General features: G+C 44.0%; 3 protein-coding genes across 4 annotated transcripts in view; 1 reads left to right on the top strand and 2 right to left on the bottom strand.

The window, feature by feature from the left end:
* Positions 1 to 1,079, bottom strand: part of LOC146057640 (protein S100-B-like) — a 58,405-nt gene extending 57,326 nt beyond the window's left edge. The window contains exon 1 of the mRNA XM_083169114.1: positions 740 to 1,079. Within this exon, the coding sequence (XP_083025240.1) occupies positions 740 to 768 (29 nt within the window). The 5' untranslated portion in view covers positions 769 to 1,079. The remainder of the gene's footprint in view (positions 1 to 739) is intronic.
* MCRS1 (microspherule protein 1) lies at positions 826 to 18,991 on the top strand. The gene is made up of 13 exons (XM_083169112.1): positions 826 to 1,059; positions 2,222 to 2,360; positions 4,434 to 4,595; positions 4,732 to 4,841; positions 4,947 to 5,055; positions 5,133 to 5,271; positions 5,353 to 5,428; positions 5,877 to 5,905; positions 5,992 to 6,084; positions 9,993 to 10,075; positions 10,194 to 10,281; positions 12,883 to 13,010; positions 18,556 to 18,991. Exons 1-13 carry the CDS (start codon positions 914 to 916, stop codon positions 18,640 to 18,642), a joined length of 1,389 nt encoding a protein of 462 aa, XP_083025238.1. The 5' UTR covers positions 826 to 913; the 3' UTR covers positions 18,643 to 18,991.
* Positions 18,992 to 20,318: 1,327 nt separating this feature from the next.
* The window catches only part of KCNH3 (potassium voltage-gated channel subfamily H member 3), a 60,563-nt gene continuing 54,370 nt past the window's right edge, over positions 20,319 to 26,511 (bottom strand). Inside the window, exons 13-16 of one of the 2 annotated variants that reach the window (XM_083169110.1) lie at positions 25,386 to 25,633; positions 25,202 to 25,287; positions 23,846 to 23,907; positions 20,319 to 21,501 (exon numbers count right to left, since the gene is read on the bottom strand). In XM_083169110.1, the coding sequence (XP_083025236.1) occupies positions 21,028 to 21,501; positions 23,846 to 23,907; positions 25,202 to 25,287; positions 25,386 to 25,633 (870 nt within the window). In that variant the 3' untranslated portion in view covers positions 20,319 to 21,027. The remainder of the gene's footprint in view (positions 21,502 to 23,845; positions 23,908 to 25,201; positions 25,288 to 25,385; positions 25,634 to 26,511) is intronic. The other variant, XM_083169111.1, reaches the window with a different exon arrangement.

Here is a 26,511-nt window from a genome sequence, read left to right as displayed (position 1 = left end):
TACTACACATTGAGCGATTATTGGTATTGATGGATGCGAATTCTACCTAGATTTTGCCTAAATTATTTATTTCTGGCATAACTTTGCCTAATTATCTATCTCTGGCATAATTTTTGCTACAATACCAACCCTATCTGGGAACAGCCAACCCTAAACTTGTACCAACTTTCCCCTAGGAAAGGGGTAATTTATGATACATATCTAATGCCCGCCACGTATATATAAGAATACGAGACATTTAATAGACGGATCATGTACCCCAACACTAGTGGGAATTGAATATTAGGAGTGTGGGACCCCACGTTGCAAGGATAATTTATATCCTTTTTTAATCTTATGTGTATGTCATTTTTGTTCTGTGTCTTTTATATTTCGCTATACTTTTAAATCCATAACATTAAAAGTTACATTTTAATTGACTCTTTATCTTTGGTGCACCACACAGCGACATTTCTTTCTGTCCCAAACTGTACATGCAACTTTTTGATGTCCAGTGGTAGCACACCCTCACATGTCATGCAAATTTAATGATTGAGATACCCATTAAGGGGCCGACCTTCTTGACTTACATTTACCCTTTCCTGTGCGACTACCAACCCTCTCCTCTAAAGGTATGCATTTATGAACTCTCTTGCACACCAAAAAGGCGATGCTACCCATAGCAACCATTGGAACTCATTTAATATTTTTAGCGCAATAAAGAAGATAAAAAAATAAATACGATAAACACAGCTTATACCATTTATTTGAAGACCAGTAACACCGCATAATATGCTGTAGTGGAGACAGAATCACACTGCGACTGCACGTCCTCTAGTGGTTTCCAGGGGCGCAGCCGGGATACCGGACGTGACGTCATGTCTCCGAAACGGAGGATTCAGTAGTGTACACTATGGGGTAGGCCCGGCGCTGAATGCCCACAGGAGGAGACCCATCGGAGGGGATGGATTCCCTGCTGGCCTCCGCCAGTCGCTCCGAGGATGAGGATTCCTCTGCCGGACATAAGAGGAGCCTCTCCCAGGGCTCTGGCCTAATTCCCAAGAGGAGGAGTTCGTCCAGGTGACGTACACTGCAGTCTCCAGGCGCATTAGTATAAACAGAAGGCGGTGACGGCTAACTGCTGTGGAACCACAAGTCCCAACATGCAGTCGGCGCGTTTTTGACAGGTCATTGCTGTGTGGGCATGTAGTAATTATTATCAGCATTGCCTTGTAGGAAGTGATAGCTGGGTTGCTCTGTCTGTATTCATTGGTGTCCTGTCCCACCAGCAGTACCAGTGTGTAAGGTGTCCTGTTCCCCGGCAGTACCAGTGTGTAAGGTGTCGGCAGTACCAGTGTGCTGTAAGGTGTCCTGTCCCCCGGCGGCACCACCAGTGTGCTGTAAGGTGTCCTGTCCCCCGGCGGCACCACCAGTGTGCTGTAAGGTGTCTTGTACCCCCCGGCGGCACCACCAGTGTGCTGTAAGGTGTCTTGTATCCCCCGGCGGCACCACCAGTGTGCTTCAAGGTGTCTTGTACCCCCCGGCGGCAGCAATGTGCTGTAAGGTGTCTTGTACCCCCCACGCCGGCACCAGTGTGCTGTAGGGTGTCCTGTACCCTCCCGGTGGCATCAGTGTGTTAGGTGTCTTGTACCCCCCCCCAGTGGCATCAGTGTGTAAGGTGTCTTGTACCCCCCCCCCAGTGGCATCAGTGTGTAAGGTGTCTTGTACCCCCTACTGGCATCTGTGTGTAAGGTGTCTTGTACCCCAGAGGTTGAGAGCAGCACTGAGACATCCTGAAGGGGTGCTGGGTGACAGGGGCTGTTCTCCCTTGGGGTCAACGACCCCCATAGAGGGAGAATAGAATCTGTGGCGAGTGAAGCGTGCCCGCAAGGGGCTTCTTTGCACTTGGCCCCGTCGAAGCACCGGAGGTCAGGATTCCAATGTCAGTATACTGACTGCCAGGATCCCAATTGTAGGGCAGTCATACCACACCCATCCTGAAGGAGGGTGGGAGCAAGTAAATTGGGAAAGCTGTGGCATCATTGCCAAAATAATTTATACCAATACAAAATTCTGTACTGGCATTGTATCATTTTATCAAGGTTCACTATAAAAGTATCCATTTATTCTCTTTTCAACTATCAATAGATAACAGTAAGAACAGACACCCTTGTTTAGCAGTTTTTTTTTTTGTGTTGATCAATGTATTCACTAATTTTATTTTCTCTATTCTTCTTAACAGGTTTATTAAAAGGAAGAAATTTGATGATGAGTTGGTGGAGAGCAGTCTTGCCAAGTCCACCAGCCGCGCACGTGGCCCGAGTGGGGGAGAGCCAGGGCGTCTCTCGGGAAGTGAACCTTCATCCAGTGAGAAGAAGAAGGTACAAACTATTATTACCATATTATATTATTTTCAGAATGCAGATCGCAGCCCGATTTCATGCTAGTAGTCAGGGTTATCATTATCCATATTTCTAAACATTCCATTGACCCTAGAATTTTTTGGAGTCTGACATGTTAAGCATGTTTATATGGACTCTATATAAAGCATATTATACAGAACTGTAATCATCATTTTATACTTTTAGAGACTTTATTCAATTTAATTGAAATTACATATTCGACTGTACTAGACCTTCAAGGTAAGTTTCTAAATAAAAGTGCCAAGTGTCCCCCGGCAGCACCAGTGTGCTGTAAGGTGTCCTGTCCCCCGGCAGAACCACCAGTGTGCTGTAAGGTGTCCTGTGCCCCTGGGGCGGTGTCCTGTGTACACACAGGGGCGATATATTGCTCAGTGTCTCCTTTTCATCAGCGACCAGAGATGGTCGCTGATGAAAGGGAACCTCTGCCAGGGGAGCCGCAGAGGGAATCAGCTGGTCGCAGGAGCAAGACAATTCAAGCGATCATAAGGGGGCTAAAAACGGGAGCGCGCACCCGGCGATTTATCGCCGGTGCACACTCCAATCGCTGGCAATATGGTCGCTCAGCGACCATATTACCAGCGATAAAAGCCTGTGTGTACGCACATTTAGATAAGATTAATTATCCTTGTGGGATTGCAAATTAGTTATTACCTGATGGATAAGTTTGTAACTTAATCTGCCCATACACTAGGTGACTTCTCCGAACAGAGAAGTCACCCGTGACCCTGACCGTGACCCTGCCCATGACACCCCCCTAAAAAAAACCTTGAGCGACGGGTCCCTGTATGATATATTGTATTTAGTCCTTTTCCATTTGATATATCAAATGCAATCGTAGCCAAGCCTGAATGGCTTGGCTGTGGTCCAACAGATCTCTCTTGCTGGCTGCACGATTCGCAGGCTCCAATTTGATGTGCACAAGAATACACATTGCATTGGATCTGCTGTCATATACATGCGGTTTGGACATTTTTTATGCAATTGATTGCCGCAATCGCATAAAAATACCAAATTGCTTGTATATTGCCCTAATGTATTAAACAATGAAATTGCATTGGGTCTGTGGGTTTTTAGTTTACCAGGTTCCCTGATGACTGCAAAAGTTCCATGCTCTTCCCTCCATAATGCTTGGCATGTTTATAGTAGGAGTATAACTTTTACAGTGCAAATACTGTGCGTGTCCTTTACAGCCAAGTATTCCCTGCGGAATGCAGCTATTAATGCAAGTACAGATTTTACCTAACTTTGTGATTAGAATCATTTAGGTTAATTTAGGGTTGCATGTACAAATGTGACTTTAACATACACACGGTATGCTGTCAGAATGCCAGCTCTTTGCTATACTACCCTGTTCCCACATACACTATTCCTACTGGTACATCATCTCCGCTTTGAGAGATACTCGCTGTGATTTATCCCAGCTCTGAAAGTTTCCGCACTATTTAGTTATCACTTTCAGGAATTGAAACCCTTTCTATTATCTTTTAACCGCTACATTGTTTGTCCGTTGTGCAGCTCTGATTTGCTCTGTGAATCACTAATGACTTATTCAGATCTGTGTCCAGTGCATGCAGATCTGACGGTATTGTTTGTGACAGCCTGCAGTGTAATGTATTGTATCATGTTGTTCACACCGGCCAGTGTAACCTGCATGGTCTGATGCGAAGGTAACATTTCTGCGACCTTCTGCGAGATTGCCCGTTATCTAGCCTGTACACAGCTTTAGGGTTCCTCTGGCTTTATGAAGTGATGGAAGATCTGATCTTCTCTTGTTTGCCACCTTGTACCATCCTTATACTGTTTGTGTGGAGATGAGTGACACTGCAGATAATTATTTTTTATATATAAATTAGCTTTTTTTACAGGATTTCTTTAGTCTTACCCCGGATAGCCCCTCACAAGGCATTATTTGGATGTGTGACACAACATAGCATAATTGGTGGAAGGGTATTGGTCAGGGAATAACATATTTTAATGGTTCAGTTGTGTATTGTATTTGCAACTCGTTAATCCAATCTGTTTGTATTGTAGCAAATCTGTAAGACAGTCCCTACCCCAGCTCCACCATCTCCAGCACCAAGCCCTTGCATCACAAAACGTATAAAGAAGAGTAAACAGCCGCTGCAGGTTACCAAGGATTTAGGAAGGTGGAAACCTGCTGACGATCTGCTTCTGATAAACACAGTGCTACAGGTTTGTCTTCACGTCTGGCTTTTTAGCCTTTAGTATGCTCTAGTATAGTTATTGCTCGAAGCCTGCATTACATAGCCTGGTGTTTAGACTCCTGTTATTGTAATAACAGTCCCTGGCTTTGTCACTTTGTTTTCAGACTAATGATCTGCATGCTGTGCACCTGGGAGTCAAGTTCAGCTGTCGTTTTACCCTTAACGAAATCCAAGAGCGGTGGTATGCCCTTCTCTACGACCCGGTTATCTCCAAGTGGGTAGTGAGAGAGGTCTTCCAAAGTGGATCTTTAGATAATGCATACACAGTTAAAGTGGCTCAGTATATGAATGGTAAAGCAATATCTCTTATTTTTTGTAGGCTAGCATGCCAGGCAATCCGACAGTTACATCCAGAGGCAATAGCTGCCATCCAGAGCAAGGTGCTGTTTAGCAAGGCTGAGGAACAGTTGCTAAGTACTGTGAGCTCTGTAAGTAGGAGAATGTGCTGGGACAGACATGTGCTATGTGCAGTAGAACTGCGCTGTTAATGGGGATTTCTTTACAGAGCTCACAACCCACTCTGGAGACCTTTCAAGACTTAATGACCAACCATCCAGAGGTTTTCTATGTATCGCGCACAGCCAAGTCTCTCCAGATCCACTGGCAGCTTATGAAGCAGTACTATCTTCTGGACGACCAGACAGGTATATCTCATGTTCTTGTTGTATCACTCCTATGCCTTGATATAGGAGTCCATGACTAATCTTTTGTTCTCATCATCTTAGTCCAGCCATTACCCAAGGGGGATCAGGTCCTAAATTTCTCTGATGCAGAAGACATGTTGGATGACAGCAAACTTAGGTATAGTAGATGTTTGTGAACTTGAGTAAACCAGATACAGCGTATGTTGGCTTCCTCACACTATAGGGTATACTGCACAGATGCAGGAGGAATACTGATACGCACAGCAACCTTGTATGGAATGAGTAGATACAAGTGCACGCCTATTTCTTGCATTTTTAATTTCATATAACATAGCTCCATTAGAATAAAGGACACATAGCATTTTGTGGGCCTATTGTTTCTACTGCATTATAAGTCTTTATCACAGATGCCATCATGTTAATAACTGACTCAATGGGGTATGCATTCCAGTTGTGCTGCCAATAGCCCTAGTGCATCATAAAGCCAAAAATAGTGTTAGTCTGTGAGCCCACATGAGCAGGGCCCTCTGCACCCCGTGCTTTGCTATCCTTCACTTTACGACCTCTCCTGTTTGGATGATATACTTATTTATTTATATTTCTAGGGATACTCGGGATGAGGTTCTAGAACATGGTGAGTTCTCTCTTCAGTGTTGTGCAATAGGCTTTGTTCCCTAAGCTAGGGGCATCTCCTATATTTATACTGCTGCTTTTTCACAGAGCTGACTGTTGCTGACCGTCGCCAGAAACGGGAGATCCGACAGCTGGAGCAGGAGTTGCATCGGTGGCAGGTGTTAGTGGATAGTATAACGGGTCAGTCATTTATTTTTGTCTTTCTTTATTATGTCTGAACTAGAGAGAAGTGTCTTTCCTGGTTAGGAACTACAGCTAGTGAACATAATAATACAGCTCTCGGCTTTGTATGATAAAATAGTATCTACTGTTTAATCATGCAGGGGGTGGGGTAGGAATGGCATGCGCTGGATGTGTGGGGGGAGCAAAGATGGCCCTGTATCCATCTGTGCATTATTATTATTATTATTATTATTATTATTATTATTATAATTTTATTTATAAGGCGCCACAAGTGTTTCGCAGCGCCGTACAAAGGAACATTACAGGGAGACAAAACTTGGCATAACATTGAATAAATAACAAAAATACAGTACAAATAAAGAGCACCACAGTTCAATACACATTACAGCTTAAATGTAAGTTGTGAGGACCCAATCAACATACAACTAGAGGCTTGAGGCCAATGATGGAGATGAGTATGAAGATGGTCACTGAGTGTTGGAGTAAAGGAGAGCTGTGAGTGAAATGTGAAGAGAAGTGGGCTTTGACAACAGGAGGGAAGAGGGCCCTACTCGGAGGAGCTTACAATCTAGTAGGAAGGGGAGACAGACAGATTACAAGAGGTGCAAGCGAGGGGGTGGTGGTTAGATAGCAGGATGTAAACAGGAAACAGGCAAGGGGTCGGAGAACCAGCTGGTTTATGCAGTGGAAGGGTACGCTTTGATGAATAGGTGAGTTTTCAGTGCCCGTTTGAAGCTTTGCAAGGTCGGGGAGAGTCTAATGGAGCGAGGGAGTGCGTTCCACTGAAGGGGTGCAGCACGGGCAAAGTCCTGTACTCTAGCATGGGAAGCAGTGATCAGGGTGGAGGAGAGACGACAGTCGTCAGCTGACCGTAGAGGGCGGGAGGGTGTATGAATGGAGATGAGGTTAGAGATATATGGAGCAATGGAATTAGAGATGGCCCTGTATGTGAGTGTGAGGTGTTTGAAGAGGATTCTGTAGGGGAATGGAAGCCAGTGCAGATTTTGTTGAAGGGGAGTAGCAGAGTTAGAGCGGCGGGAGAGGAAGATAAGCCTGGCTGCAGCATTGAGGACAGATTGGAGAGGAGCTAGTTGGGATTGAGCGAGGCCAGTGAGAAGAGCATTACAGTAGTCAAGCCGTGAGATGACTAATGAGTGGATGATCAGCTTAGTTGCACTCTGTGAGAGAAAGGGCCTGATGAAAGTGCATGTGGGGATAGGGGTGTGGATCTCGGTGCCAAATTATTGCCTTGCCCGGGTGCCGGAAATGTTAGTTTTGGCTCTGGCTTCGATGACCCTGTGTGAGTAAATGCAAAGCTTCTTAAAGTAACTCCCTAAAAAGTGGAAACCCTTGCAGGTGTTTAATTTATGGATTTGTAATGCAGTAATAGTGGTGTTTGTGTGTATCTAGGTTTCTGCTCTGAATGAAATAAAAGCAGTAATTAGAGGTTTGTCATGCTGCATGTATTGCACTATATATTTCCCTGTACCCTCTGGAATTACTATTGCTCACCTGTCTGTGTCGGTCTTGAATAACTGTTCCTCGCCTATAGCTTGTAAGAGGAGTAGGGCCCCTTTCCTCACTTATATCACCTTCTCCTCCTGCTTCCCAACCTTCAGGCTCAGCTAGCACTGCCTATGTGGGTATTTACTGTAATGTCTAAATCATCCTTTGCTTTGAATTGTATTGCATTGAAAGTCTTTTGGCTTTTGCACTTCATATGTAACAGCGGCACTGTAATAGTTAATGCAATATGTAAGGCGCTGTGGACCCCTTGTGGTGCCATATACATACCCTATATAATAAAAGGCTAATGCGGCTCCGGACCTCAAGTGTGTTGCATGCCAGTGGCCACTAGTTCACACCAGACAGAGCAATTTAAGGGGTATATTCAGAGCCAAATGGCGAGCTATGATGACGAGCAGTGCCGATAGCTCGCCGTCATACCTGTAGCTCGTGATCAGTATTCAACTGATCTCCCTTCACTCACCGTTTCCACCTCGCCGGTTCTTTTCAGTGGGGTGGAAACGGCGAGTGTGGCTGTCAAAACGGCAATGCTCACTGCTATATGCAGTGGACTCGCTGCATTTGCGGAGACCCCTCGACCTTCCGGGGGCAAGGATTTCCCTGGAACATAGAATGCGGCGAGGATGGCTTGTTTTCGGTCATCCTCACCAAAAGAAAGCCATCCTTGCCATACAAACCCCCTTGCTGGCCGCATTGAATATACCCCTAAGTGTTGCTCTCTTCATATGCACAAAGCTGCCGGTGCTGACATTGCTGTTATATTCCAGCATTGGGACGGGCTGTAACTAGTAGGATAATTTTCTTGATGCCTAAGAACCCATACACCAAAAAGAGTGTCTCTAATCCTCTTTCGAAAGTCTACCGGGAGAGTGTCTATATAGCTGTCCCATGGGGATGCGGTCACAAGGTCGACAAGCATTAGGTCCATACCACTAGGTTGACATGAGGTTAGGTTGACAGGGTCATTAGGCCGACACAAGCATTATGTCGACGGGGTTTTTCACTTTTTTTTTTTTAGTCGACATGTGCCAACAGGCAGTATTTCATGTCCTACCATAGGGGCATGGTGGGAGAATAAAATAGTGTGCCTAGCATGGCACCGCAGCGGGCCATGCGAGGGGAAGTGGTTCTACGTTTCGGCTGTGTTGACATTCGTGTCAAAAAAAGTGAAAAACACCATGTCTGCCTTCCTAATGACCCTGTTGACCTAACCTCATGTCGACACTGATGCATGTCGACCTAGTGGTGCTGACCTAATGCTTGTCGACCTAGTTGTTGTCTATCCAATGATCCATACCCATCCCAATAATCGGAGAATTCTGGAGCCTTTTTATCCTTATTCAAAGTTGTCTCCAGCCATATTATATTATTATTATTATTATTATTATTATTATTATTATTATTATTTCAAATCTAAATGTTGCTTCCTTTAAGTAGCGTATGGAAACAACTAGCCCTTTATGGTAAGGGCATAATTAGAAAGACATGCATTTCCTATGGCTGCTATTAATGCACAACTACAAAGTTACCCTGTCTTTCTCTTTAGTCTAGGGCGGCATTCCTATAATGTATACTTGATGTAATCTATGACCTAGTGGTAGAGCCTACAATGACATGTCACCCACAGTTATATTCGATTACACTGTCAGTGGTGTAGGAGAGAGCATAGACTGATCTTCCCTGTAGCTGCCAGGGCTCCTCTACACCACGTTCAGATGTTGCTGTGGGTTGTCCTTGTGTTCCTCATTGATCAAAGTAAAGTTCAGATTGTGCATTATGTACAGTGATCAGATGGCAGGAATGCAAGTCTCTGAGTTATTTGGAGCTTTGTAAATGAGCAGGCTACTATTATGGGGCTGTGCGTGTAGTCAGGAATGTATGAGAACTAATAGCCTGATTCAGACCTGTATGCTAGGCTGCATATACTCGCCCCAAATCCGCTCTCTAGCATGCGAAGGAGCCGATGCCTTTGCAAACAGATCCACTTGCATGCGGCTGAACAGGAGAGAGATCATTCAATGGTCGTTCACTATCGAATAATTACTTCACTGTTCGTAAAGAAAAGTCAGCCCGGAGTGACCACACCGGCAAGTGTGATTCTCGCACATGCGCAAACACCTATCATCGGCCAGGGGAACGATATTCGTCCTGCTACGGGCAGGTCTGAATCACCCCATAAATTCATATGGAAGAAATGTTGAAAATACTAGAAATGTAATTGTTACTTTTCCTTGTTTAAATAAGTACATCAGACTTCCTGAGACACTGCAGTAAGCTTCTAGCTATGACAATGGCTGAAATCAGAAATAATCTGTATTGCGCTTACACATAGGAGGACATTATTAGGTTTTTATAAACTTGTGGTGTCTCTCTTGCAGGAATGAGCTCGCCTGACTTTGATACACAGACATTGGCCGTATTGCGGGGACGCATGGTGCGATATCTCATGAGGTCACGAGAGGTACAATAACTAATATGGTTAGAGGGCAAGCACATGATCGATTATGTTCTATAAAGGAAGCATTTGTTTTTTTTAATGGACATATTTTTTCCCCTTTCATTTTTGTCTTATCTACCAGATAACTCTTGGTAGAGCCACCAAGGACAACCAGATTGATGTGGACCTGTCACTAGAGGGCCCAGCTTGGAAGATTTCTCGGAAACAAGGTTAATATAAAACTATTATTGCCATAGATCAGGCATTCCCAACCACGGTCCTCAGGGCACACCAACAGTGCAGGTTTTAGTGATATCCAGGCTTGAGCACAGGTGACTTAATTAGTACCTGAGTGATTCTGATTAAACCATCTGTGCTGAAGCCGGGATATCACTAAAACCTGCACTGTTGGTGTGCCTTGAGGACCGTGGTTGGTAAAGCCTGCCATAGAGCATTTACTTTCTGTAATATTGTATTTCTATGTTTACCCTAAAATATGCTAACTGTAGCGTGAATCTGCTATTCATTTTTTTTTTTTATGTGAAAGTCTAATATCAAGGACCCTATTTAAAAAAAAAAAAAATATTTTTATTTTTTGCCTCTTCCGATTGCACAGTGCTGGGGATAGTCACAAAATTCATGGGCGTTATTACTGTCCTTCCTCACCTCCATGATCCGTTGATCTAGGCAAATTCTCTGGTCTTGCTGTGGACCCATGTTTTACAGGCAGCCCACACACTTGGAGGCTCATGTTTGCATTTAAAATCTTAAATAATTGAACCTAATTTTATTCCAGTGGATGTTTGTTCCGGACCTATTTGTCTTACTGCAGGACAAGACTCTCTCCCTACAGGGAGCAGTGAAGTTTAAGCTTTGTAAGATTTAAGTACCAGATTCCTATTTTCACATGGATTGGCCCCTTCCTTGCCAGAGACTGTCTGAAATGTGATCACAATTTGCGACCCCTCCATTGAGACCTCGTCACAATTGGATGCATCTGCAAAATTTGGGCTGTAAAGCCTTCCCCTTGACATACCTGGCTGAGAATGAATGGAGGTCTTGCTTCACTGAGAAAAATCTTAGAGTGAAATAAAGTTAATTGGCACCCATCATTGTGTATTTTATATTGAAATTAAATCAGTGTATTCAATCCAATGGCCATTTCCGACAGCTTTCAATGTTCAGACTGTTGATTCAGAAAGTCCGTACATTGTCGGAAACGGCTGTGGATTGTCGGAAAACGGCCATGAATAACAATCTGCAGCCATTTCCGACAAAACAGATCTGACCTTAAAAAAAGTCTGATCTGGCAGCCTTCAATGCTGTCTGTAATGGCAGCATTGAATAGTGCTGATATTTCCAGACACAGATTGAATTACCCCCCTATGTATTTAGTTTTTTTTTATAAAAAAAAATATATTTTTTTTAAAATAATAAAACAAATGAAAATGGCATGGGCAATAATGATGGGACCCTAACACTTATTTTGTTGCGCAATCATTGGATACAAGCAATGGGTTTCTGTAGCTTTCTCTGGTACTTCTATTCCTGCCAGTAGGTAGTTTGGCTCACCATGCGCAAACTGCTCCAGCTATGAGGGTGTCTTCTATATGCCGTATGTTTCAGCTCTCTCCATAGATGTTTGATGGGATTCAGACCAGGCCACATATTAAGCTACTTCACAATAGTCCAATGTTATGTTCATATCCATTCCTGGGTGCTTTCAGTTGTGTTCCTGGTTATTATCCTGTTGGAGGACCTATGGCAGACCCACGAGGCAGAGCTCTCTGACACTGGGCACTATGTTTGGCTCCAGAATGCCTTGGTAGTCCTGAGATTTCATTGTGCCCTGCTCAGATTCATGGCACCTCATGTGAAATGCAGCAAAGGAACCCCAAAACACCGTCTAGCCTTCCTCCTATATCACAGGCGGCATGGGCGTGGTCGCTTTGAAAGCTTAATGTTTTCATCTGTGAAATTAGAGCTAATGTAACTTTCTTAAAGTCTCCAATTTTGACTAACTTGCCAAAACCACACCCTCCCAGAAACACTGTGTCAATATGCATTTAAGCAAATTCAAGTCTAGCCTTTGTGGGGTTTTATGTTGTATTTTCTTTATTTAAAGTGGAATCCTCCTGGGTCATATATGGTCACACATGGATTTACCTTGACCTCCAATTTCAGCTTTTATCTCTTTGGAAACTTCTCTTGGCTGTCTTTCTACCATTCTCTCTATCCGCCTGATTTTCCTCCTGTGGTTGTGTTAATAGTTTGACTATAATCACATGGACTTTAAACATTAATATTTACAGCTGTAGTCACGGGAACATCAATCTGCTCGGAGATGTTCCTACAGTGTGTACCTTTTAACATGCTTGATTTTCTTTCTGATCTCCTAAGAAAATAGGGGATGGATATGTGGCAGTAAAGTCATGAAAGCACAAAGAGATGTGAGCGTGTTTGTTGCTTGTACTCCAACCAACCCCCTTATGTTTCCCCGATAATAAGCCCTACCCTTATTTTTGGAAACTAGTCCAAAATAAGCCCTACCCCGAAAATAAGCCCTAGCGGAAAGCCTGAAAAACTGGAAAGAGCTGTAGGTGAGGAGCAGGACTGGGGGCATGGTGTCTGTAAAAGCAGGACTTGGGGGGCATGGTGTCAATGTTAATTAAAATAAGCCCTACCCTGATAATAAGCCCTATGGTGTTTTTTCTTGAAAATAAACTAAACAAGACAGTGTCTTATTATCGGGGAAACACGGTACAATACAGTGTGTGGCGGCCTGCGCTTGGCCTAAGTGTTTCTGACTGATTTCTATTTTCCTCAATAAGGGGTCATAAAGCTGAAGAACAATGGGGACTTTTTCATAGCAAATGAAGGCAGAAGAGCTCTCTATATTGATGGTCGCCCTGTGCTCCCAGGAAATAAGTGGAAGCTGAGCCACAACTCTGTGGTGGAAGTAAGTACATGAGCATGATATTGCAGACTGCATTGGCTTTGTACTTGCCATATTTGATGACGTAAGATTTTGGCATACTGTGCATACATTCCGGGCTGAGTCAGTTGTGTGCATCGTAGCCCTTTCTCTGGTGCTACTTGATAGGCTTTCTGGGTGACAGCGGTGTGAAGGTACATGAGGGAACACTTCTGTGGGTGTGCCTATTCGCATTCTATTTGCAGCGGGTGTTCACACATGACTTTGCTTTACGTGGGAATCCGTATAAGGCCCTTTGTGTGCTGTTTCTATGCTATGTATTTGATGATTATTCAAATGAAATGTTCATCCAGTGTTTAGTCACCAGAATCTTTATTGGACAGCATGTACTGAAATGATGATACACAGCAACGGTACCCCAATCCCCATTTGCGTTTGTTTGGAACAAAATCATACCAAACCTCACTGTCAAGCTGATACCGCATATTTAATATAGGAGAAGCGGGCATCGTTATTTTACTGCACACGGCAAGTAGCTGCGCTGCACAACAATATATACTATAATAACCATCTCAAACTTCACCCGCGAGTGTTTGAAGAAACAATTGTTCCAGACCCTATTGCTGCGCTACCACCGCATACCCAATACAAGGGAAGCGGGCAGCTTTTACATACTACGGCTAGTAGCTGCGCCGCATAATATATACTATAATAACTGTTTCCAATCTTCACTTGCGAGTGTCAGAAAAATTAGTTCCAGACCCTATTGCTGCGCTAGTACCGCATTCCAAACATAAGGGAAGCGGGCAGCGTCTATCTATTGCACGCGGCAAGCGGTTGCGTTGCACAATAACACATACTGTAATAACCACTTGTAAACTCTACCTATGAGAGTCTGATAAAACACTTGCTCCAGACCCCATCGTTGCGCTAGCACCGCATACCCAACATAGGGGAAGCGGGCAGCGCTTATACTGTGCATGCGGCGAACGGCTGCTGTACAAAACAATAGTCGGCAATAACTTCCAATTTTCCGTCCATGTGTGTTAATAAACTAATGCTTTAGATTTATTTGTCATACTGAAAGTGTATCCCCAATATCAGGGGAAATAGACAAGTGCCTATAGATCGCACACATTAAGTGGCTGTGACGCAGAGTGACAGATAATAAAGATCCTCAGTAGCACTCTATCATAGATATATAACAAAATACCATCAGCCCTTAAATCTAATAAAACATAAGTGAGTGTACTACAAACACCAAAAGCTCTCACATATAAAGCGCATAAGGAAAATTTGGAGAGTGTGGGTCATGAACGTACTGCAGAACATCTGAAAGGGATGACACACAAATTGTACCAAGAAAGATTGGATGGTGTGTATCATAAACGCACCACAAACATCTAGAAGTGACTGTATATAAATTGTAAAAGGGGAGATTGGATAATATATACCATCAGTATTTAATAGTTAATGATAGAGCCTGCTGAAACATATACAAATTAAAAGAAATACCAAGTAGCTAAATAAGTGGTTATTTCTATAATGACTGCAGCAAATGATCATCCTCATTAATAATAGAATAACTCATTCTCCTTAACCCCTTCCTGACAGAGCTAGTTTTTGCGTTCCTGACAGAGCCATTTTTTTCAAATCTGACATGTCTCACTTAAGTGGGGATAACTTTTTTTTGCTTTTACTTATCCCAGTGATTTTGAGATTGTTTTTTCGTGACACATTGTACTTCAAATTAGTGGTAAATTTGGGTCGATACAGTCTGTGTTTTTTTGTGAAAAATACCAAAATGTCGTGAAAAAATGGAAAATTTAGCGATTTGCAAAATGTTAAATTTTCTGCTTGTGATACAAATAATCATACCACTCAAAATAGTTAATAACTAACATAGACCATATGTCTACTTTATGTTGCCATCATTATTTCAACTTCCTTTTAATTTTTTTGGACACTAGGAGGCTTCAAATATGAATAGCAAATTCTCAAATTTTCAAGAAAATTTCAAACACTGATTTTTTTAGGGACCAGTTCAGTTCTGATGTGACTTTGAGGGACTTGTATGTGAGACACCCCCATAAATGATGCCATTTCAAAAACTGCACCCCTCACAGTATTCAAAACAGCATTTTGGAAGTTTGTTAACCCTTTAGGTGTTTCACAGGAATTAAAACAAAGTGTAGGTGAAATTTCAAAATTTCATTTTTTTTGCAGATTTGCAAATTTAATACATTTTTCTAAGGAACACAGTACATTTTACTAGAGAAATGTGACTAAAAATTGATTCCCCCAATTCTTTGGTTTTCATAAATATCCTATATGTGGCCCTAGTGTGCACGGTGACCAAACCACAGGCTTCATAATAGAAGGAGCACCTACTTGATTTTGGAGCCTCCTTTTTATGAGATTATTTTTTAGGAACCATGTAGGTTTCTAGGCACCATAAGATGCTAAAAGTTAGGTACCCCCCCACAAGTGACCCCATTTTGCAAACTACACCCTTCAGGGAATTCATCTAGGGGTATAGTGTACATTTCAAACCCCCAGGGGTTTCACCAATTGTGGTACAACTGGGCAGTGAAAATGAAAAAAATAAATTTTTCATTTTCACAGCTCAGTTGTATCAAAATTGGTGAAACCCCGGGGGGTTTGAAATGTACACTATACCCCTTGATGAATTCCCTGAAGGGTGTAGTTTGCAAAATGGGGTCACTTGTGGGGGGGTTCCACTGTATGGGTGTTTCGGGGGTCATTCAACCAGAATCTGTGCTGCAAAATCCAAAAATCACTCCTTCCCTTCTGAGTCCTGCCATGCACCCAACTGGTATTTTTTGGTCACACATGAGGCATTGCCGTACTCGGGAGAAATTGGGGCACAGATTTTGGGGTGCTTTGTCTTCTTCATTCCTTGTGAAAATGAAAAATTTTGAGCCAGATCTGCATTTTTGTGTAAAAAAATGTAATTTTTTACACAAAAATGCAGTTCTGGCTCAAAATTTTTTATTTTCACAAGGAATGAAGGAGACAAAGCACCCCAAAATCTGTGCCCCAATTTCTCCCGAGTACGGCAATGCCTCACGTGTGACCAAAAAATACCAGTTGGGTGCATGGCAGGACTCAGAAGGGAAGGAGTGATTTTTGGTGGCGGAATGAATGGTGGGTGCTATGTCGCATTAGCAAGACCCCCGAAGCACCAATACAGTGGAACCCCCCCACAAGTGACCCCATTTTAGTCACCAGCTTTGGGAGGGGGGCTGGCGCTGCGGCTGGCGGGGGGGTGGTTGGGGTGCTGGCGCTGCGGCAGCCGGGTGGGTGGGAGGGAGGGGGGCTGCCGGGTGGGAGGGGGGGGGGGCTGGCGATCGGTGGGGTATATACACACACACACACACACACACACACACACACACACACACACACACACACACACACACACACACACATATATGTGTATATATATATATATATATATATATATATATTTATATATATATATACATATATATACACACACATATATATATATATATATATATATGTGTGTGTGTATATATATATATATATACATATATTTTCAGTGCATATATTTTATTTTACAACTTTTTCAGCAGCTTGATGCTGCTGCTGCTGCTGCGGGGGGGAGGAGGGCAGCGCTGCGTGCGCTCCAGACGCTCCGGGGGAGCCGTGGGAGCCGCTGCTGCTGCCGGGTGAGTGCCCGGCGGGTGCGAGGGGTGGGCTGCACATCGGTGGTGATCGGTGCTGTACCTGACAGCACCGATCACCACCGATCCCTGTGTTACCGAGCGGCTTAGCCGCCGGTAACACAGGAAACGCTGTGAATGGCTGTTCAGATTTGAACAGCCAATCACAGCGATCGCCGACCGGGGGGGGCACCCCTGCCCCCCCTGGGCGGCGAGGGGGGATGTCTGCTGTCAGGGACAGCAGACATCACCTAACTGTCACTGCGTCTCTAGACGCAGTGACAGTTAGAAGTCATGACGTACATTTATGCCATGTGTCGGGAAGTACCTCCCGGCCATGACGTAAATGTACGTCAAATGTCGGGAAGGGGTTAAAAACTACGGAGAAGTTGCTGTGGGACAGCCAAATATCATATATAACCACAGTGACCGTAATAAAAAGTGGAATATTATGCGTAAGATGACCTAGCACAGTGAATACTGCTGAAACTTGATTTAAAACGAGAGCAACACGCAGGCTTTAACTCTGGAATCAATATAAATACTGTATAAGAACAAAGGAGCTGCGGAACACTAAAATACAGCAATAAAGCACAGACAGTGTGAGGTGAGGACAATAGAAAAATAGCTCATACCAGACCAAGAATAGAACTAACTGTATCCGATCATCCTCAACAAGGTTGCCTTGAAGACAAAAAGGCAACATTGTAGCAGGATACTGCTTACACAATAGTACCAAGCAATTTGCTGGGAACAAGAAATATAGCAGATACAGAAAGTTAAATAACCAAAGCCTGGGACAGAGCAAATAAGCAGAAAGAAGCACCCTCTCCTAGAAGTGACAAGGAGAGTCGACACAAGGAATCAGGGGGACACAGACACAGAAGAGCATCCACATCCTTTTTATTTTAATCACTATTTCTAACTTTTATGCACCTTCTTACTATTATTCCAACAAGAAAGTGTAATTAATACACCTCTTTTTTAATATTGTCAATAATAAAAGTTACATTTTAAAACGTTGTTGAATCAGTTGGACGTCTAATAAAACTATCTGCAGTGTGCACCCAGTATTTCTCCACCCTTCCCCTCTCCCTCTTTTTGTATACATATGTACTGGAGAAGGGTAGCACCACCTCTCTTATTAGAATAGACTAACAAACCCATTCCCTAAAGGAATTGAGTAATAACTACATAGGAGATAGCAGATTCAACATAGAAAGGCCCACAACAGGACCAATTCAGTGCGGAATAAATCCATTTCCCCTCCCCCAGTCTTTTTTGATGTACTGAAATGAGTTTGATACAGGATGTCACTCTGCTGAGACCTTCAGTTTATCCCTGTGCATCTCTGCCTTATCCTGGTTACAGCTCTCTGCTTGGGATAAGGTCGATTAGTCAGTGCTACGTTCCAGTATCCATGTCGACTGTGTCCACATTTGGGTTAAAAAACAGTGAAAAACCCCATGTTGACCTTATGTTTGTGTCGACATAATGAACCTTGTCACATGTTGACCTAATGACTGTCGACCAGCATGCTGTAGACCTAATGATCCACACCCCTCTGCTTAGGGGCGTACATTAGTTAGGGCGAAGAATGAGATATGCAAATGTCGCGCTTTGGTTATGCTGGAGTGCATAAGAATGAGATCCGCAGGGGGTGTGCATTGGTTAGGCTGGGATGCCTAAGAATATTACACACATGGGCGTATGTCTGTAGAGGTCCTTTTTAACTAAATTTGCTAATGTGCCGTTTTGGAGCTCCACAATGCGATATTGTGCTTGTTTTCCCTATATTGCAACATACTGTATTATGAACCACCCATTCATATTGTACATCTCTATTTATTTTCTCATAGATATCTGGCCTCCGCTTTGTATTCCTTATCAACCAAGATCTCATAGCTCTCATTAAAGCAGAAGCAGCTAAGATGACTCAGTCGTGAAAAAAAAAAAATTGGTTTCTTAACCTTCAGAAGATCAGCGGACCCAAGAATCTAACATCACAAGCAGCCAATAGGAGAGCTCCTCTGCCCTACACTCTGCTGGGTGATCTATCCTCAGGATCCTGTACACACAGGCCCCTGACCAGCATCTGGGACTTCTAAGCAGATGACAGGAGCCCAGGCTTTTAAAGAAAGAAATACAATAAACCATGTCCTTTCTCCTGATGAAGACATTGTTGGTTATACCATAGGGTATTTTCTGTTTAATATTATTTTGGTTGTTTTTGTTATCAATGTATTTCTTATCTGAACTGTTCTCATATTAAATGAAACATGCTTTGTAAAGAAACATCTATATAATATTATTATTTTATTTATTTTTATTGGATCACCGAGTACATATCAAAGAGGTTATCAGACATAGCAGTAACATTTGCCATTGATGTAGACAATGCATCTCTGTCCCTTCCTGCAGATAACCACAATGCACCACTCCTCTGTAAATACTGGAGGTGGCGTAAACCCTCATCAGAAACCAGCGACATTACATTTCCTACTGAATGAATAGGCTGCAATCTCCTGAATAGTATTTCGAGCAAGCATGTACCTGCCCCCACTGCATACTGTAGCTGATGGATGAACAATCATGCCAAATATTCCACTGCTACCTGCATTTGCACACAAATGGCCAGGTGTATCAAGCTTCAAAAAGTGATAAACTGAAGCGTGATCAGCCAATCGGCTTCTAACTGCTGTCACAGGCTGGGTTTGAAAAATGTCAGGCAGGAGCTGATTGGCTTCTTGTTTATCACTCTCCACTTTACCACTTTTTGAAGCTTGATACATCAGGCCCAGAGTACCTTATCCTATTCCATGTTGGCAGCAGACACAAAATGCATCCAAGTCTGCACCACATAACTATGATAACAATGATATTACACAGGTTTTAAGTCCATTTCCAAACCCATCTACTGCCATGGAAGAAATCTTGAAAATAGTGGGTGACTTATTATTTCCAAGTTATGTTCTTGTCCTATTACCACCTACAGTATGGAATACTTGTGTGCATCCCTCTGCCAGCCAGAGCTCCTGCAGTTCTCTGCCCATACACCAGGGGAAGGATAAAAAGGAACCATGATAGTATAGGAATATCTGGTGATAGTTCTAAGGACAATATTACACCCCTGGCAACATTGCTGCATTTACCTGTCCAAGGTGCTCTGGCTAGGGGCCACCATATGGAAGATATTCCTAACTGAGGATACTTACTTTATAGCCATGTGTTGACGTGAGATGCCATTCTTGGTTCATTGGTTGCACTTCATAATAATGATGTAAGCCATGACCTGTCAGGGGACACACCAAGCTAACTATGACGTACCAATTACTGGTTGTGGCCCTTGTTTACTAGTTTGTATTCCTACCACTGATTGTTTATCTGACACTATAGACTCTGCCTTCATGCATATTTTCTAACCATTCCAACAAAATAAACATCAATACTTTATAGCCAAACCATAAAGCAGAGTAGGGGGTTGTGTTCTCGGTCCATGCATGTTAGTAGAAGCATCTGTCATATGGTGCATTGGCTGTACCCCAAGTACCGACTTCACTTTGTATAATAAGGTTGGTTTTTACTCATGGAGGAGAATGATTTGTAGCATAAGACAAGCGGACAAAGTAAAATCGTTTTATAAGCTTACATCCATCTCCAAAGTATTACATTTGCTACATGCAGTGAAATTGGTGCTGACCCCCCTACCTGTGTTATAGTTCTCATAGGGGTAGATGTATGAAGCGGTGGTAAGGGAGGAGAAGTGATAAAGTGCCTGGTACTTTATCACTGGCCAATCAGCTCCTGACTTAAGTTATAGGCTGGGTTTAAAAAGACAGTTAGGAGCTGATTGGCCGGTGATAAAGTACCGGGCACTTTATCACTTCTCCTCCCTTTATCACTGCTTAAAACCTCTTCTAGCCCAAGGGTTCTCGAACTATTTTTCTCTGGGACCCCGTCAGACAATAAAAATGATTACAGGACCCCAGCAAGTCACAGAATGGCCGCCACATGTGTGGTCGGTGAAGTACCCGCTATTGTGACAGGGAGGCAGTGGGTAATAAGGGGATGGAAGAGGGAAGCAGAGAATGTTTACTTAATGAGAACCTAAAGCAAGTAAAACATCTTTAAGGTTTTGGGGTATTTTTGAAGAATTCCACCTGAGCTGCTGCACATAGGGTACCTCCTGATCACTGGGGAGGACTTTGCATATCTTCATGTATATGTGTGTGAAGTGCTCCTTCACCGCTCTATTACTCCCATGTCCATGATTTGCTTCGAGACCAACAACCTTGTTCCGTACTGACAGTCTAATACTGATCCGCTGCTCCTCACACCCCTGTACCTTCTGCTCCTGGCCAGCATTCTGGCTCTGTGTTACTTCCCATGTGTGGAAGCATAAAGTGCATTTCTACAGCGTGAGCATCCGTGGTATTTTGATGCTCTTCTGGGGCTGCTGTGGAAGAACCCTGCTGGCTGTAGTCTCTTTGTTCAAATCCTGTGCAGTGCAGCCAGAGAGGAGTAGGGGGAGCCCACAGCCAAGATAAATGTCCGTCAGAGCAGGCTGGTGAGGCATTGTGAATGTAGCAGACCTGAGAAGCTTTTTCTACTCTTGGAGGATGAAAGATTGAGGGACATGTACTTGTTGTCTCCCCTGGAGAGTTTACACTGCTCCCACAGTGTGTATGGAAGTCGCCATGGCAGCAGGATGAGGGGCTGTATGGCATGAGGGATAACTGCACTGCATGGCTGAGTGACTGCAGGCCTTCCCGCAGCTCCTGCACTTGGCACGATAAATCAGACACCTGTGGGGGAGGGAAGCATTTCATAATCAATATATTCATAGAGCCTTCTCAATGTTATTTTACATTTCTTATGCTGGGTACACACCAAAACGATTTGGATTGGATGCAAAACGTATGCAAATCAGATCGTACGATTTGCATACGATTTACATACAATTTGCATACGATCTGATCCCCTCTGTATTCAGATGAATGGATCTTTTACAGATCCTACCTGCAGCGGGTAGGATCGGATTCGGATCCAATTCAGATCCAACCAAACGATTTTGACCAAATCTGCATCCAATCTGTCTGAATTGGATCCAGATTGATGGGATTGTGCCAAAATCGTTTTGGTGAGTACCTGTCTTTGTTGCTGTAGTATTGTATTCTGAGGAAGGCGGTAAAACCCCAAAAGCTTGTACATCAATAGAATAGTTTTTGAAATTGCCTCTGGAGTGCCATTGCTTTTGGACTTGGAAAGATTATGGGGGTATTCAATCTAGGATCACAGCTGTCGATCCCTGCCGACAGCCATGATCCTGGCCCGTTTGTGGTCAGCCCGACAGCTGAACGATAGGCGGGATTCAATGTCCCATCTGCCGATCAGCACAAAGGGGGCGTGGCCGTGAAAACGCCTGTGGATTGTCGATCTGCGGCCTCGATCGCGACAATCCACGGTCGTTATTGGCAGAACGGGCCCGACAGCTTCTAAAGTCGGGCCTGTTCTTCTGTGATCCCGCTTCAATGTCAGATCAGTGGTGATTGGGAGCAGATTGCACGTGCTTTTAAGCACATGCAATCTGTCTTTAGATGGCTCATACAACCAGAGTCATGTGACACTCCCTCCCTGACTAGCAGAAAAGAGAGGTGCAGCTTCCGGGCGGCCCGTGGCAGTGAAGATGCTGGGAGCCACAGAAGCTTCCAGTGGCAGATGGGCGGGTGGCTGAAGAGAGCGGTGGATGTCGTTTTGCACAATTCTGTCACTACTCTGAAAACAGTTTTCAGAGGATTGCTGCATTCGGGCTATATAATAATGGCATAACACAGCAGATGTGAGCAGATCGGTAGTTGCTGGCAACATGTAAAAAAAATAAAAAAAAAAAAAATAGATTTTTGGTACTCCAATCCTTTTGATCCTACTAGGCCAGCGGTTCCCAACCGGTGGTACGCGTACCCCTGGGGGTACATGGCGGCCGTCTTGGGGGTACGCAGCAGCTTATCCTGTAATGTAATGTAATGTAGCAAAATGCTCCCCGCAACTTCTGCGTTAGCCCGCACGGGGATATGCGGCGGCCCGTCCTGTAATGGCTGCAGAAGTCAGGCGGGTTGCCGGGGAGACAGAGACGCAGCTGGGTTGCCGGAGAGACGGAGACGCATCGCATCACTTCCGCCTCCGTCTCCACCATCAGGGAAACTCCTAAGAAGCTCCTCGGCCTCCTCCTCTGCAGGATCTGGCCCACAAACATTGCCGGTGGAGTGGGCGGCTGCAGCGAGAATTATCGAGGGATCGAGGAAGCCTACAAGCCCAGGTTACTAACACATGTTTTGAAAAAATTATGTGTGTGCAGTGGTGGGCTGCAGGACTATTATTACTCACTGCGCCGTCCCGCTGAAAATGCAGAATTAGTAGTTACGCCACTCTGTGTGTGTATACACACACACACACACACACACACAGGTACATGGGGGAAAGGCACTCTTCTTAATAATTACAATGGGGTGACCGGTATGTATATAAATGTGTTTCCTCATCAAATGTGGGCAATCCAAAGATGTTCCACTCTGAATCAGGGACCAGCACTCCCAGTATCAATATATATATAAAGCTAATTTTATTAATCAATTAATGTAAACAGCTGTATGTAGAAACAGTACTTCACTAGGCAGCACCTGAAGACAGGCGAAACATTGTGGCTCCGGTACAACCCTGACGGGATGGGTGGGGGTGATTTGACACAAGGGGGTACTCATAATTTAAAAGCCTAATTAAGGGGTACGGTAGAGAAAAAAGGTTGGGAACCACTGTACTAGGCCATCCCCCTATTTAAATGAAGCTTCAATCATACAATCTTGCAGAAGATGGATTGTATGACAGATTGTGAGTACATTGTGTGTCCAAAAACCACCAAGGACTGCCAGGGAGTTGAAGGGAAATTGGATACAATCATGATTGTTACGGTCTTTCTGATGTATGGCCACCTTTAGTCTGCTACCTTCTATGTCTGTGCATGTGTGGGAAAAAACTGTAGTTTCACTCTCTGCCAGCAGATGGCAGTGTTTCGGAGACTCACAGACACTAGACATTATTTATATATGTGTATATAGATGACATTATACATGAATAATTCCCGCGGCCACTCACCGCCTGGCTGAGACGGTCCATGCTTTCAGTAGCTCTTGGTTCTGATGTCAGAAGGATATGATCTGCAAATAATAAAGTAGATTGAGAATATATTATTGCTATCAGATGTCACTGCATGGTACAGCCTCATACAAGCCTACTGTCCTTTATGATGGAACTGTTAACTCGTACATTTTGGGTTTTCAGCTAGTGGTAACCTGTTAGCTTTGTCATCTGCCATTGCCTATTTGTCACCAGGGGCCAGATGCACTAAGATTCAAAAGTGATAAAATGGAGAGTGATAAACAACCAGCCAATCAGCTCCTACCTGCCATGTTACAGGCTGTGTTTGATAAAACAACCAGCCAATCAGCTCCTGCCTGACATTTTTCAAACACAGCCTGTAACATGGCAGGTAGGAGCTGGTTGTCACATCACTCTCCATTTTATCACTTTTGAATCTTAGTGCATCTAGCCCCAGATATCTTGTGTATCCTGATGGCTACCACACACACCCCATAGTTCTCAGCTGTTTATTTACACTTTTATTCTTCATAAATGGTGAGAGCCTGCCCTGACCCTTTTTCACCAACACAGGGCCCGATTCATACCGGATTGGGTAAAAACCAAAACGGTCCGGACCCTGGGACTCTAGACTGGACAGACCCCATGCAGCAATCTCTGCCACTTTGGATCTTGTAGTGCGCCTCCTGCCCATCCTCTTCCATGGGGTGTCCTCTCTGGTTATGGGTGACTGACAGCTATCACCAGGGAGAAGAGGATGAATAGACTACAGCAGTGATGGCTAACCTTGACACTCCAGCTGTTGTTGAACTATACATCCCAGCATGCCCTGCTACAGTTTTACTATTTGGCCATGCTAAAACTGATGCAGGGCATGCTGGGATGTGTAGTTCAACAACAGCTGGAGTGTCAAGGTTAGCCATCACTGGACCACAGCCTCCCTGTATGGTCTGAGGAAGTAGTAAAAACTGTAATGGACCATACCATACAGGGAGGCTATAAACGCTTCCTCCCCATCTGTTGCAGGTACCTCCAGCTGAGGACGAGCACTACAATTCCTAAAAGAACATGTCTGAGCATAATGCAGGGTTGTCTACATGACCCTCTCCTTCAGGTAAAAAAAAAATGCTTTGTTCCTGGGCTTCCCTGGTAATGTATGATTACCATCACCTGTGGTGAAACACCTTTCTTATCAATTACCTAGCTCCCCACAGGTGATGGCAATCATACATTACCAGGGAAGTCCAGGAACAGAGCATTTTCTCCCTGAAGGACCTCTCTCAGGTAGGTAACCCTGGCATAATGTGAGCTGTGCAACACAAAGAAACATGATATTAAAAAGATTGGTTTTACCTTGAGCGTTTAGATTCGTACCACAGTTGGAAAAGGTGAACTTCTGCTGGGCTAAACCAGTTGTTTCTTCTATGCCATCTACAACCCTAAAAGCAACACTTGGTAATTATTAGGTCTGTCGCTACAATGTCGGACCTGAATGAATTGAACATGAGAGTACGACCATGCTTTTGATGCGCCTTACCTGGGGCTTAGATCTGCTGGTCTGGTGCAGGGCAGGGGTATTTGTGGGTCAGCAGTGCGCACCCTCTGAGGTGTGTTCCTGGGTGTCACTTCCCTTGACCTTGTTTGAGGACTCCAGTTAGAAAATCGAGATGGGGAGAGGCGCAGATGGGGTGATGACTTTGGAGTAAGTAAAGAAGCATTTACATTTGGGGAACCTTGATCTGGTGGATCTTCTTTCCCAGGAGGCTGTGGGGTATGGGTTTTAGTCTAAAACATACAGAATAGCATAACAATACAGAGGTCACATGGGAACACTAAACAGTCATTCCAGATCACAAACTACGCCCTCTGCTGTTGTGTATTTGTACTATTCACTGCTAAGAACCATACACAGGGAATTGGTATGGAATCCCGGCGGTCAAAATCCTGATGCCGAAATCCTGACAAGGGGGGGGACGTGGATTGCCCCCCTTGCGGGCCCGGTGCCTCGCTATGCTCCGCACACTAATTTATTCTCCCTCTATGGGTGTTGTGGACACCCACAAAGGGACAAAGTGCCAGGATTTCAGCGGTCAGGATTCAGGCGTCGGGATTTTGACCGCTGGGATTCCAACCGCCGGGAAAGTGACTGCATCCCATACACATAAACTGGCAGCATATATGCATCAATTAGTTACCATAGTATGGAGACTGTTATACAGATATTAAAGGAGGGACTTCTGCCTGTTACAGCATATTGTTTACACAGGTTTAGTTTATAGATTTGTGGTTGATAAATTTTTGCTGTTATATATAGTCCTTTAGCCATTCACTGACTCTCCCATCTATTATGATACATCAGTTAGTTATTAGTTGGATGTGTGTCAGTGGTTTTGCTTATGACAGTATATACTATTTCATATTGCCTTATTGTATAATCTTGAACCTGACGAGGTGGAACCAGGGCCAGATTAAGGGCCTAATGGGCTTGGACCTATTATAAAAGTGGAGGAGGTGATGCCAATGCCATGTATAACCCATACACTATACACCCCAATGTCTCCCTAAATATATGAAAGTACCAAAATTGATTAAATGTGTAAAATAGGAATGTAACATGCTTTATAGGCAGCCATGTGGCCGGCTGGTGTCTGCCTGGTAGACAT

This window comes from Crinia signifera, chromosome 2, assembly GCF_055691185.1.
Source record: "Crinia signifera chromosome 2, ASM5569118v1, whole genome shotgun sequence".
Lineage (NCBI taxonomy): Eukaryota > Metazoa > Chordata > Amphibia > Anura > Myobatrachidae > Crinia > Crinia signifera.
This window is presented reverse-complemented; position numbering and strand designations above follow the sequence as displayed.

Excerpts from the sequence above, each read along its gene's own strand:
- MCRS1 (XM_083169112.1), top strand. The coding sequence starts at position 914 with ATGCCCACAGGAGGAGACCCATCGGAGGGGATGGATTCCCTGCTGGCC. Across the intron at positions 4,842-4,946 it reads TACGACCCGGTTATCTCCAA|GCTAGCATGCCAGGCAATCC; the intron begins GTGGGTAGTGAG and ends TATTTTTTGTAG. Across the intron at positions 10,076-10,193 it reads ATCTCATGAGGTCACGAGAG|ATAACTCTTGGTAGAGCCAC; the intron begins GTACAATAACTA and ends CTTATCTACCAG.